The following is a 12,016-nucleotide window of genomic DNA, read 5'->3' on the forward strand; positions in this document are numbered from 1 at the left end:
CCCAAGAGTCACTGTGTCCCCACCTTGGGAGGAGGGCTTTGTTATTCCCATTTTAAGAGCATACTGAATGCCAGAGAAAGAAGTTACCTCTTCAAGGTCTCAAGGGCAGGAGGCAGCAGAGCCAGGATCCAAGCTCAGGTTTGACTTCCAAGCCTTGAGGGGCGTCTGCTGAAATGTACTCGATGTGTGTCCAGATCTCTAGCTGAACCAGGAAGGAAATGCCTCAAGCCAGAACTCTTGCCAGCATGTCACCCAGGTATGTAGCTGAGATCTATACAACCTCTCATGGGCCTGCAGCCACCAGGGAAGTCCTCGCCTCCGGTCTCATACCAGGTCCAACAAGACAACAGTCCTGGGCACACCGGGAGCCTTGCTGGCCAAGCACGGCCTCTTCATGCCGGCCCCTCCTGCAAATCAGCTTCCAGCACGTTAGAAGATACTTCCTTACCACCCCACGTGGCTCCAGTTCTGCTGGCTGGTGGCCCCTGGAGGCAACGACCGTGCACTATCTGTGCACCTTGCCAAACAGCCACCACCTTCTTGTACCTTCCTCCATCTTGTCAGAAAACCTCATTTGCATGGGACAGACCGAACCTGAGAACCTGAGATACGGCAGGACCTCCAGGTAGGGGGAGGTCTTCTCGCAGGTCCCAGGGGCAGAGGGATTTTCTGCAGGCCAGGGTGAGCTGTAGACACTGGCGGCTGTGGTGTCCCTGCCGGGGGCTCCTGGGTCTGTTGACCTCTAGCAAGGTCAAGCCCAGGGGGGCATGGTAGGAGTCCCTGGAAGTCAGGGGCCTGATTCTATCTCTGCCCATTAAATCCCTCTTTCTGACCTCAGGCCAAACCCCTGCTTGGCACAAGTTACTGACCTCTCAGGATCGTACACAAAGGACACTGCTGTTCACAAGGCAGAGCGCCCCTCATGAAGGGGTGCAGGAGAAGGGACAGGCACAGTGGCCAATTCTGCAGGCAGCTCATGTGACCACGAAGTCTGTTTCCCTGCTGCCATCTCCACCACCCGGGGTGGTAAAGACAGGATGAGGTGATGCCTGGCAGTCACGTGGGTGCTGGGACACTTCCTTCCAGCACTCAAATCCTGAGACTGTTACCAGCAGGGGCACCTAGAGGGCAGGGCGGGGAGGCGCGGAGCTGCTGTCGGCCTGCTGAGGGCAGCGGACGGCACCCTGGCCACTCCAACTTAAGGTCCGCCATGGTCAGGTAAAGGGAGGGGAGGAGCTGGCTCTGTCCTGAGGTCTCTCCTAGCTCGGAGGCCCAGGGACAAGTCCCCACACAATGCTGGATGCCGCCTGAACCTTGCAGGGCAGACTGGCCTGACAGCAACACCATGCCCTGTTGGGTGAAAAGGGCCCAAGCACGGGGGCCCAAAAATGGATCACAGAACAAACGTTACGATAATGTCAAGTTTAATCTGCCAAATATACAAGTTGGACTTGTGGAGCATGTTCTGCCTGGGTGCTGCACAGTAAACAGAGGTTTCTTGAAATGATCAATGGGCAAGGTTAAGAATGGGCCCTGGCTCTGGCCAGAAGGGTGGGAATGGGGTGGGGAAGAGCGAAGGGGACTGGCTGGGGACAAGCCATGACCCTCAGGGATCCAGGGACACGGGCTCCTGGACGACAGCCCCTCTGAGCGAGCACCCAGGCAACACAGACTGGGGCTGGTTGTTGCAAACTCAGCAGCAGCTGCCCCTCTGCACAACCAGCCCCTACTGTGCAATCTACGGGATAAACGGAAGCTCTTCTTACCCCACCTCCCAGGCTCCCCCAACAAGAGGTCTGAATTCTAAAAACAGCAAAGACATTCCAATGGTTACATATGAAATGCTGTCCCGCATCTTTCTGTCTCAAAGATGGCAGCTGCCCCTTCCCCCAGCACCCTCCCACCATCCCCCCCCCAAACGATTTCTGTGCCAAGATGAAAAGGAGGCCCCAGGCCAGGGTGGGGGCTCCTTGCCGTGAGGGGCTGCTGCAGCGGCGCCAGGGCAGGGCGGGCGAGACGCGGCAGAGGTCCTGGCAGAGCGGCCCAGGTCCCCGGTGCCTCCTCCCACAGGCCGTGCTACTTATTCAGGGACAGCGACTGCACTCGCTTTCCCGACAAGGTCGCGTCGTCTTTTGCTGAGGGCAGGAAGGGAACAGTTGGTGTTAACACAAGACCCCCTCCCTGCGCACACCCCCACGCACCCCAGAAGCACTGCCCTGGAGGGCCGAGGGACCTCAGAACACATTCTGGCAACAGACTCAGCTGGCAGAGGGGGAACAGACCAGGAAGGATTCCCGCAGGAGCCACTGTCCAGACATTCTCGCCAAGTTTGGGTGGCTGCCCCCGACACAGGGCCCCCAACACTCAAGCTACCGGCAAAGAGAAACTTCTTACCCCACCCAGAGGCAGAACCCCGTAATTACAGCCTCTTCTGTGGGGGCCGAAACCTCCAGTCAGCAACACCTGAAGTTCCTCCCCTGCCTGGGCTTTGTGAAGCAAGAGCAGGGAGCTGGGACAGCAGGCTACCTCCAGTGTGGTGACAACCCTGGGGCAACTTATTTCCTGATCTAGGCCTCAGTTTCCCCATGATCTGGTGAGGAGGCAGGACAGCATGCTGGTCCCTAAGGGCTCTTGTGGCCCCACATGAGACCAGGTCCTGAGTCAAATGCTCCTGTAAACCAGACCAACTCCCCACAGCTATCCTGGCCTAGGAAAAGGCTCCACCTCTGACCCCATTGGGAGGGAGGGCATGAGGGAAGAGGGACAGTTGGGCCAGATTTCACCTGGGTCTGGACCGTGAAGTCTGGTCCAGCCCAGCCCTGCCGCACCCTCTCAAGCCCCTCAGATGGACGGTGGTTCTCCGAGGTAGCTTTCCCAGCCACACAAGGCACTGGATAATTCAGTGGAACCTTCCAGCCTTGAAGGTCTGCCCTAGGTACATCCCTGCGGCTTCCCTCAGATGCTGTAGACAGTGCTCTGCTTAGATCCAAACCCTCATCTGACTTCCAGCTGCTGCTGAGCCCTCCCAACACCCCAGAAGGTTGGGGCAGAAATGCCCACCTCCACTGATGAGAAAGTAAGTGCATTTACACACAGGCTGGCCCTCCACCCAACAACCCAACCCCATCCCATTTCACAAGGACACTGAAGCACAGGGTTTAGCAGCTTTCCCAGAAACCGTCAGGCAGTCACACCGGCAGCTCAGGACTTACCTTTCCTCTCCTCTTCTTTCTTCCTGGCAGCCTCTTCCCGCTGTTTCCGAATGATTGCCAGCCGGGCAAGGTCAGCTTTGGCTTGCTCTGTCTTCCCAGCTAAATGCATTTTCATGTAACGCTCTTTTGCTTTCTGCTTCTCGATTTCTTCTCTGTTTGGATAAAATGGTGTCATAAGGGACATCTTCCCCACTATTATCAGCCGAGCTAGATGTGGGAGCCAGAATAAAAGCCAAGTACTTGGGCCCGGAGCCCAAGTGGAAGAGGGTGCCCTTGCTCTGTGTGCCCCCTCCCTGATGGACACTCACCAAACAAACAAAGGGACAGGCCTGGACTTCTCAGCGGGCTGGAGGAAGTTCAAGCAGTGTACCAGCTTCCCCAGACACGTAACATAGGATGGAGGTGAACTCAGCACACAGTGAACAATGTCTGCATTGGCCGGCGGGGGGATGCTGACTAGGGTCTGGTGTCCCCGGTAAGAAAGGGGGAGCAAAACCAGTGGACTGTGTATCAAGAGATGAGCAAGAGGAGGAAGACACTGGGAACCACATTCTACGAGGGGTAGAGAAGGGAGTGGCCACAGATGGGAACCACACCCACCCAATCTCAGGTCCACAGGACATGGCACATTCTCAATTAGAGCAGCTCAGATGTGTAAGAGGCTGCCTTCAAAGCGGTGAGCCCCCACCAAGGAGGGTGTGGGCCTAAGAGCTCTACTCCCACAGGACAAAGGTGTCAGTCACCAACCCACTAGGTAGAGAGGTGATGGTCCTTAGCTCCTCCCTCTCATTAAGTCTTCCCTCTGAGATCCTCCTCCCAGGCCTGAGATTCTGGAGTGAAGCGTGCACTTTCCACTGAGATATTAGATTGTCCCACTTATACCAGAATCCTGGACGAGCCAAGTATTGGAGGAGGGGACAGGGAAGCCCTAACAGGAGCATGGGAAAGGGACTTGGCCTCCCAGAGGCCCTGACAGCACACCGCGCTGGGTGATAAGAAACAAGGCATGGGGCCTGGCCAGAGGGGAGGAGGGCCAGCCACCAAAAGTCAGCTGAGCAGACGTTTCGCCCAGGAGACTGTCAGTAAGACACGTGCAATAGAGAGGAGACTGGAACACCTGTCAGCCCAGCAGATCCTACCCTGGGAGGCAGGTGCAGGGTCAGGAGCCTCTGAGCTAGCAGCAGAGATCCAAACCAGGGTTGGGGGGTGGGGAGGGGGGTTCCCTAGAGGCATCTGGAACAATGAGCAAGACTACCAGAAGCTCTGCAAGGTCCTCTGGGTGAAGGCTCGGGGCCAGGCAGGATGCCGGCCTTCATGGCTTTCACTCTGCAGCCTCAAAGGGTGGGGGTAACAACAGGATCCTCTTCTTACTGGTGAGAAGGAAGCTACTGGAGGAGTAGAATCCTTAGCAGCCTCTCATCACACCCCGAACTTGTGAGCCTTTTCATAAAACCCTCAGCCGTCATGAGGTTAGCACAGGAAGGCGGATTTAAATCTTAGCAGCCCAGGAAGGGAAAAACAAAACAAAACAGGACAGCTTTCCCTAGTGGCCTTCAACCTCTTATAAGGTCCCTGCTGTCAGCTGGTGGCCACTGAAAGTCCAGGCACTACCTGTCAAGGAATGGCCATGTGCAGGGCACTTCAGCACTCAACTGAGACCCTCATATAATCGCAAAGAGAAGGCTGTCTGCAGCTCCGTTTCCACCTGGGACTTAGGGAGCACTGGGGCAGCCAGCAGACCTCTCTGTACTGTGCTCTCTGCACTGTGAACCTCTGGGTTCTCCCAACCCCCACGGCAATGACATCAAAGAATGCAGGCCAAGAATGGTCAGACTGGGCTGGGTAAGGAACTGTCCCCAGAGTGGGGTGCTGTGGAGGAAGAGACTGTACCATAACCCTCCATTTCCTTGGGCATTACTTCAAGTGTGACGCTCAGGTCTAAAACTGTTGTTCTATTTTCCCTGTTGTGTTCCTACTGGTGAAAAATTATTTGTTTAGTGTTTCTGGAAAAGCTTCTATAGAGCCTTTGAGGAATGAGATAAACAAAAAAAACCAGATACCGTAGCTAGAGCCCTCACCCAGTCCCTGGGAACCCCAGGGCCCAGGAGGCAAGGGTAGGGGAACTGGGTGCCTCAGCCACTCCTCCCACCCCGCCATGAAGGTCAGCCCCCTGCCCACGTGCCCAGGTCACAAGGCCCAGTAGCAGAGGTTACCGTTCTCTCCTTGAAAGCTCCTTGGGCCCATCCAGGTCCAGTTGTGTGACCTTTTTGGTTGTCTGTGCCACCCTGTTAGGGTTCTCAATGTCGATGAGCCCTTCCACGCCTTTGCGCTTTTGCTAAGGTAAGACAAGAAGCCGGCTGTTGGAAAAGTCCGTCCAGCAGAGCCCCTGAGGGCCATGCCCACCATCTCCCAACAGCCCCCCTGGGCAGGGACAAACTTCTGCTCCACCCCCAGACAACATGATGCTCGGCCCAAGCCTCACAGTGGGAACAGCACCTTGGGGTGTCTTCACCAGCCCAGGAGGTACAAGGACAGCAAGTGCACGTGACTGGAGCCCAACCTATGCCAAGTCCCAGCAACCGGAGGTTATTGTCTCAGATTCACAGGTGACAGAACAGAGGCACAGGACTGAACAACTTGCCTAAGGCCAACCAGGAAGCAGACCGATGAGCTGAGAACCCAAGCCCAACTCACAAGCTCTCAACACAGAGCACTACGCCCCTACTTCAGGCTCAGCCTCTGGAAGCTCATGTCTGACTGCAACAACCACTGCTGGGTCCCCAGGGCAGGCCACACTAAGGATGTTCTCAGGACCAATTCCAATTCCTACCCATCTCAGCTCATGGGAGGGAAATGTGACATGAGAAGGAGCCATGGGATCGCAGTCTACGGGTTTAGGGAGCCTGCACCTCCCACCTCCCCTGGGAGATGTTCAACAGGAGCACAAGTCCCCAGTATAGCAGGCTGGGCCCAAGTCTCAGGTGCTGTTGACCACAGCTTTTTCTCTTTAAGTGACCAGGGAAACGGGTTCCAAATACCAGCCAATCTGACGCAGAGCTCCAGACGACAACATCCATTTGAGCTACCTGTGAACACGTCCACTTGTATGTTCATGTCACAAGCGAATGTGCCTAAATGGAACTCGAGACTCACCCCTCGCCTACCCTGCTCCTTTGACCATCCTTATGCCATAGCCTCATGCCTCCTTCCCTCAGTCCCTGGACCCACCCTTCAGCAAACCCAAAAACACAGCGTGAACCTGCCCCCTCTCCCCCATTGGCCCAGCCACAATTTCTTGTCTGGTGACCTGCTGCCATTTCCCCGCTTACATCCTCTACAATTTACTCTTTGCAGAGAAGCCACAACCACCTTTTAAAAGCAAATCTGGTCATCACTCTCCGCCACTTCAAGGCCTCCACCAGCTGCCCACTACCCGCAACAGTGAAACTCAAACCCTTCAACTGCCACTCGGGAGATGCCCTGGCCAACCTCTCCTCCCGCATCCCTAGCCACTCTACCCCTTACCCACCTAGGCACATGCCCACCAGCCTCCTGCTGTCCTGTCCGACCCCGGAGCCCCTGCACTTGCCAATCCGGCCACCCTGACGGCTCTGCACGTTGGTTTTTTCACACACCGGGCTCCAGCCTGTTTTTCAGATCTCAGTTTAAAAGTCACCCTCCACACACTGCTTCAAGTACCCATGATCAGTCCATCTTACTCATAATACTTGCTGCTACTTGAAATCATAACATTTGTTCACATCCTCATTGTCTGTACCTTGCTATTAAAACATAACCCCTTAAGATTGAAGACTCTGTCTGCATCCACCATTGGGAATGGTGACCAACAAGCACTTAATAGATGTTTGTTGAATGAATGAGTCCAAGTCCCAGGCCTCCACCAAACTCAGCACCTGGTAATCATCTTCTTCATCTTCACTCTCATCTGAGTCTAGGGATTTCTTCTCCTTTTTGGGGTCCCCCGCAGCCCCATCTCCACCTTCTTCTCCTTGTTCCTCTTCTTCCTGTTTCAGAAATGGACAACCTGCAAAATCAAAAATGCACAAACCCCCTAGACTGTGAACCCTGCTCCCACCACCTCCAGACTGTGGACCCCGAGGAATTAAACCCCCACAAGGCTGGGACCAAGTATGACAGGGGTCCTACTCTGTAACCCCGGCCCCTGGTAGGAGACCTGGGTCAGAGGCAGCCTATATATTTGGCTCCACAGCCTGGAAGCCATTCCCACACTCCAGCCTGGGTGAGAAGTTCATCTCCCAGGGTCAGAAGGACTCGGCTGTGGGGCAGGGAACCTCAGTCCCGCTCAGCCCCCCTCCTGCTTCCCCAGCTGCCACATGCAGCTGCCAAACTGCACTGTTTTCCTGGGCAAGTCCTCCCGTGTTCCACTCCCACGGTGGAAATGGAGGGCCAGTCACTCGAGCCTGCCCCTGCAGATGCCCTGCTGCGCTGACTTCCCGGGACAACGCTCAACATGCCACTTCCCTCCACCTTTCTTGCTTCCCCACCAAAAACATTCCTAACAAAGCCAGTACATCCTTCCCCCTACCACTTGCCCACATACTCTCCAAGGTCCCACTTAGCTGGCAGCTCCTCCATCCAGCCCTCTGCCTCCTCCCCCATTCAAATGCAGCCCCTCCCTTCTAGGGGCTCCCAGGCCCTTCACAGCGGTGTCACCCATCCAGCCTGACTGTGCTCTTTTCGGCCCTTATTCAGGCAAGGATCTAATGGTGTGGTCAGGGATGTGGACATTGACGAGGATAGAAATATTCCACTTCCTGACAGTAGGCTGGAAAAAACACTGCAGGAACAGAGTGGAGGGAACTGCTAAGCTTGGACCAGAGGGGGCAGGGTGAAGAGCATCAGTGAGAATCATAGAGGAGATGACTCTGAGCAAGGTCTGGAGGAACGAAGGGTGCTCTGCCTGCTGGGGGTGAGGGGAGGCAGGGCACTATGTTGTGCTGGGTGTGGCATGGCTACAGCAGACAGATGGGGAGTGCGGGGAGTTTGAGCTATGGATGGGCAGGGCCTGGCAAAATGACAGCTCCCAGAAAGCAGGACACAGGACCAAGAAGAGACACCCACTAAGGCGACCATCGCTAAAAGAACAAAGTTCTAATTGATTCAATCAGAAGATACCTCTCCTCTTCACTGTCGCTGGTTGTTCAGGGACACCCGCCTGCTGCCCGTGCCCCGCCCCCCCCCGCCCCCCCCCCCCCACCTCAGGTGCTGGCTTCTGCCTAGGAATTGGTGGTCCCTGCCTGGCCTCTCTGGATGACAAAGAGGCAGGGCACTGCCCTGGGCCACTGGAGTGGCTGGCACAGGCACGTACTCACCCTGGCCTTCTGCTTCTCAGCCTGGAGCTGCGCGTCGATCTCCTCAGGGCTTGTGTACTGCCGTGCCCGGCCTTTGTGGCCTCCCTTTCTCCCTGCACGAGGATCGGCAGTTTAGGAGGTGGGAGGTAATCAGCTTCCCTGATTGCCCTGAGCCCCAAAGGGCTGCCTCCTGCTTGAGGTGCTGTCATCAGAGGCTGAAGAGACCTCCCCTACCCCTCACCAAGCACCACCCAAACCTATTCTCCTCCCTTCACATATCCAAAGGGACAAAAGAGGCAACATGCGACCACCTGACGCCGCACCAAACTACGTGCTAGACATAGGTTCCTACAGGTAAGACCTGAGAGGAGGATGTGGGAGAGGGCACGCTGCATGTAATAACTGGCTAAATCCCATGGTGCCTTAGAATCCAAACTCAGGTCAAAATGCAGTAAGAACATTTAACACTACAGTCCTTTTTACTTGCAAAAGTTCTGGCACAACCATGGACCCTCTTGAGCCAGGACAATGGACTGACCCCTGCTCTGCTGGTTCTGGAGGATGCTGAGGTAGTTGTGGCCTGAATCTAGCCCCACCTTTGAGCCCATATGTGGAGAATCATGGCTGATCCCATTCTAAAGACAAGACACTAAAGATTGAAACCGAATGATGAAGAGCACGAATGCTGGAGTCGGACCCTCAGGCTCAAATCTCAGCTCTACCACTTACAAGCTTTGGGAGGGTACCTGACCTCTCAGGCTCAGTGTCTTCAGCTGTGTCCCTACCTCCTGGAGTTGTCATGGGAATGAATTTGTTAACACATGTAAAACTGTTGGAACAGTGCCTGAGATCGGATTAAGCACTACAAAAACGTATGCTATGTTTGCTAATTTTCTAATAAGGTATTTTGGCAGGAGATGAAAAACAAAGCCACTGACCACATTAGTGATTCCCTATAAAAGTCAGGGAATATGGGACACCTGGGTGGCTCAGTCGGTTAAGCGTCCAACTCGGTTTCGGCTCAGGTCGTGATCTCATGGGTTGTGGGCTCAAGCCCCACGTTGGGCTCTGTGCTGACATGGCAGAGCCTGCCTGGGATTCTCTCTTTCCCTCTGTCCCTTCCCCTATTGTGCTATTTCAAAATAAATAAACATTAAAAAAAAAAAAAAAAAGGTCAGGGGATGTAATGAAACACTTTTTGTTCACCTGAGCATTATACTATAAGGAAAAAACCCTAAACCTATTGGAAACTTTCTTGCATGCGGAGTAAGAAACATAGCTGGCAAAGTTAAAGTTGAAAATAAAGCTGACTCCCTTCTAACAGTTAAAAGTGTGATTAGCAATTAAAGTTCATCTAAGAGTATCAGTCTGAGCCTCTTGAGCTAGGACAATAGACTGACCCCTGCCCTGCTGGTCCTGGAAGACACTGGGGTGGTTGTGGCCTCAATCCATCCCCACCTCTTCTGGAAGCTTCGGCCCAGCTGATTTCTAGTGAGTCTGAGTGCAGAGAATCTGTAATTAGACAGCCACAGCTTCTCTGGACTCAAGAGACAGTAGCAGAGACACCAACCTCCTCTTACTTCCTAGACAGCAGCTGCAAAGCCATAATTGGGCTGCTACAGATCACACCACCCATTTTTAATGACTACCTGGGTTCCCGGGGGGTGTCTCAGTCTACGCTCATCCAAGTCCTATTGTGAGAGATCAAGCTTGCCAGTTAAAAAAAAAAAACAAAACCCAACAAGCTTTCCAGGCCTCTCAATATTCCAGGCAGTAATAACAACTCAAAACTGGCTACTAAACGCTGTCATTCCGCACACTTGGCTAGGGGATATGGACCTTAGTTCAGACTACAATAACTTTTACCAGCATGCCTTTGAAAATGCTTTACAGTTACTAATGGAAACAAGAGTTCATCCTTTTCTCTTGGTTAATTTTATACTTAAAAAAAAAAAAAAAGTCTTGTTTTCTTTTGCTTTTCAAGCAAATAAACCCAAGCAAAATAGGTAAATCTTATCTGCTCATAAAGCTTTCCACAAGCCAAAGGCCAAGTCATTTAACCAAGAATTCATATTTGGGATTCTGTAACCTCCAACTTTGACTCAAACTATCTATGAAGTAGGACACTTAGAACCAGAATTCTGGAACCAGAAGGGTTCAGATGGCACCCTCATTTTGCACAACAGGAGGCTGTGCAAAATGGAAGACACCTGGCTCTTCCTACCAGGCTAAATCAACAGAGAGGTAGGTTTAAATGGATTCGATTCTGTAAGCCCCAATATCTCTGCAAGTAGAGAGTCAGGAAGTCATTTAGGTTTGAAAAAGCTCCAAGTAGATTTCCTGTGGGCTAAAGCATCTTAACCAACATGACACTTGAGCTACCACTATTAACCGAACATCTGTTCTGGGCCAGAAGTTAGCCAGGCACTTTGGGTGCTCCATTATTTTATGACTTCTATCTCCAGCTCTCCAAGCTAAGGGTTATCAGCCAGGTGTTCCAGATGACAAAAATGGGCAGGAATTAAACAATTTGTTTCAGGCCACAGAGTTGGGCAGTGACACAGCTAGACTTGAAATCAAGAACTACGGACTCTCAGGAGAAAGAGAAAGGACTGTCTACGATGCACTGGGAAGCCACGCATCTTCTACCCTCTTGGCCAAGAAATTGACGAAACCGTATAAATAATGCTTAGCGAGCGCTTGACTGCCTGGAGCTGTGCTGCGCACTCCACGTGGATCACCTGGTGGTGTAAGCCTCACATCACTACTATGAGGTAGGTACAATCAAAAGCCCCTTGCAAATGAGAAAACTGAGACACAGGGAGGTTAAGCGACTGGCTCAGAGACACACATAGAGCCGCTGCCGAATAGGGACATTCAAAGCCAGTCAGCCAGCCTCGAGAGCATCAAGTTAGGTCTCATTAGGCAGGCCTCACTCGCCCGGAGCTCGAGAGGCCCCACGTTTTACGCGCAAGGCAGACGGGCTCGGCACAGGCGCGGGACGCGGTGACTCAGTCCCCGCGAGCCTGGAAGAGGGAGTAAACTCCAGGTCCCTCAGGCCAAGAGAAGCGCGCCCCAGATCAGGCCTTCGGCGTCGGCGAGGAGCCGGAGCCTTGGGTCTCCTCAGACCCCCGAAGGAGTGGCTCGTAGCCACTCCGGTCCTCAGTTTCTCCATCGGAACAATTGGGCGCCGAGGCCCAGGCCTGGCCCTCAGCCGGCGCGGACGTCCTCCCTCGGCGCCGCACTCCGAGACACCCGCGGGCAGAATGAACAGCGGGAGCCGGACTTGGGCAGCCCCTCGAGGCCCGCAGGCCACGCGCGCTTGGCCCTCACCTCCTTTAGGCATCGCGGATCCGGCGGCTGCGGCAGCGGCGGCGGCGCCTCGAACTGACACCGGAACCGGAAATATCTCGGGCTCAACTTCTTCCGTCCGGCCCAGTACCCTCAGCGCGCCGCCGCCGCCGCCGCCGC

At 54.2% G+C, this 12,016-nt stretch overlaps 1 protein-coding gene across 1 annotated transcript; it reads right to left on the reverse strand.

The window, feature by feature from the left end:
- Window positions 1-1,407: 1,407 nt before the first annotated feature.
- PDAP1 (PDGFA associated protein 1) lies at window positions 1,408-12,014 on the reverse strand. The gene is made up of 6 exons (XM_058710822.1): window positions 11,879-12,014; window positions 8,567-8,658; window positions 7,127-7,237; window positions 5,426-5,547; window positions 3,213-3,364; window positions 1,408-2,135 (listed from the first exon to the last, which is right to left on the reverse strand). The coding sequence occupies exons 1-6, from the start codon at window positions 11,889-11,891 to the stop codon at window positions 2,077-2,079; spliced, it is 549 nt and encodes a 182-aa protein (XP_058566805.1). The 5' UTR covers window positions 11,892-12,014; the 3' UTR covers window positions 1,408-2,076.
- Window positions 12,015-12,016: the final 2 nt, after the last annotated feature.

Source organism: Neofelis nebulosa, chromosome 18, assembly GCF_028018385.1.
Source record: "Neofelis nebulosa isolate mNeoNeb1 chromosome 18, mNeoNeb1.pri, whole genome shotgun sequence".
NCBI lineage: Eukaryota > Metazoa > Chordata > Mammalia > Carnivora > Felidae > Neofelis > Neofelis nebulosa.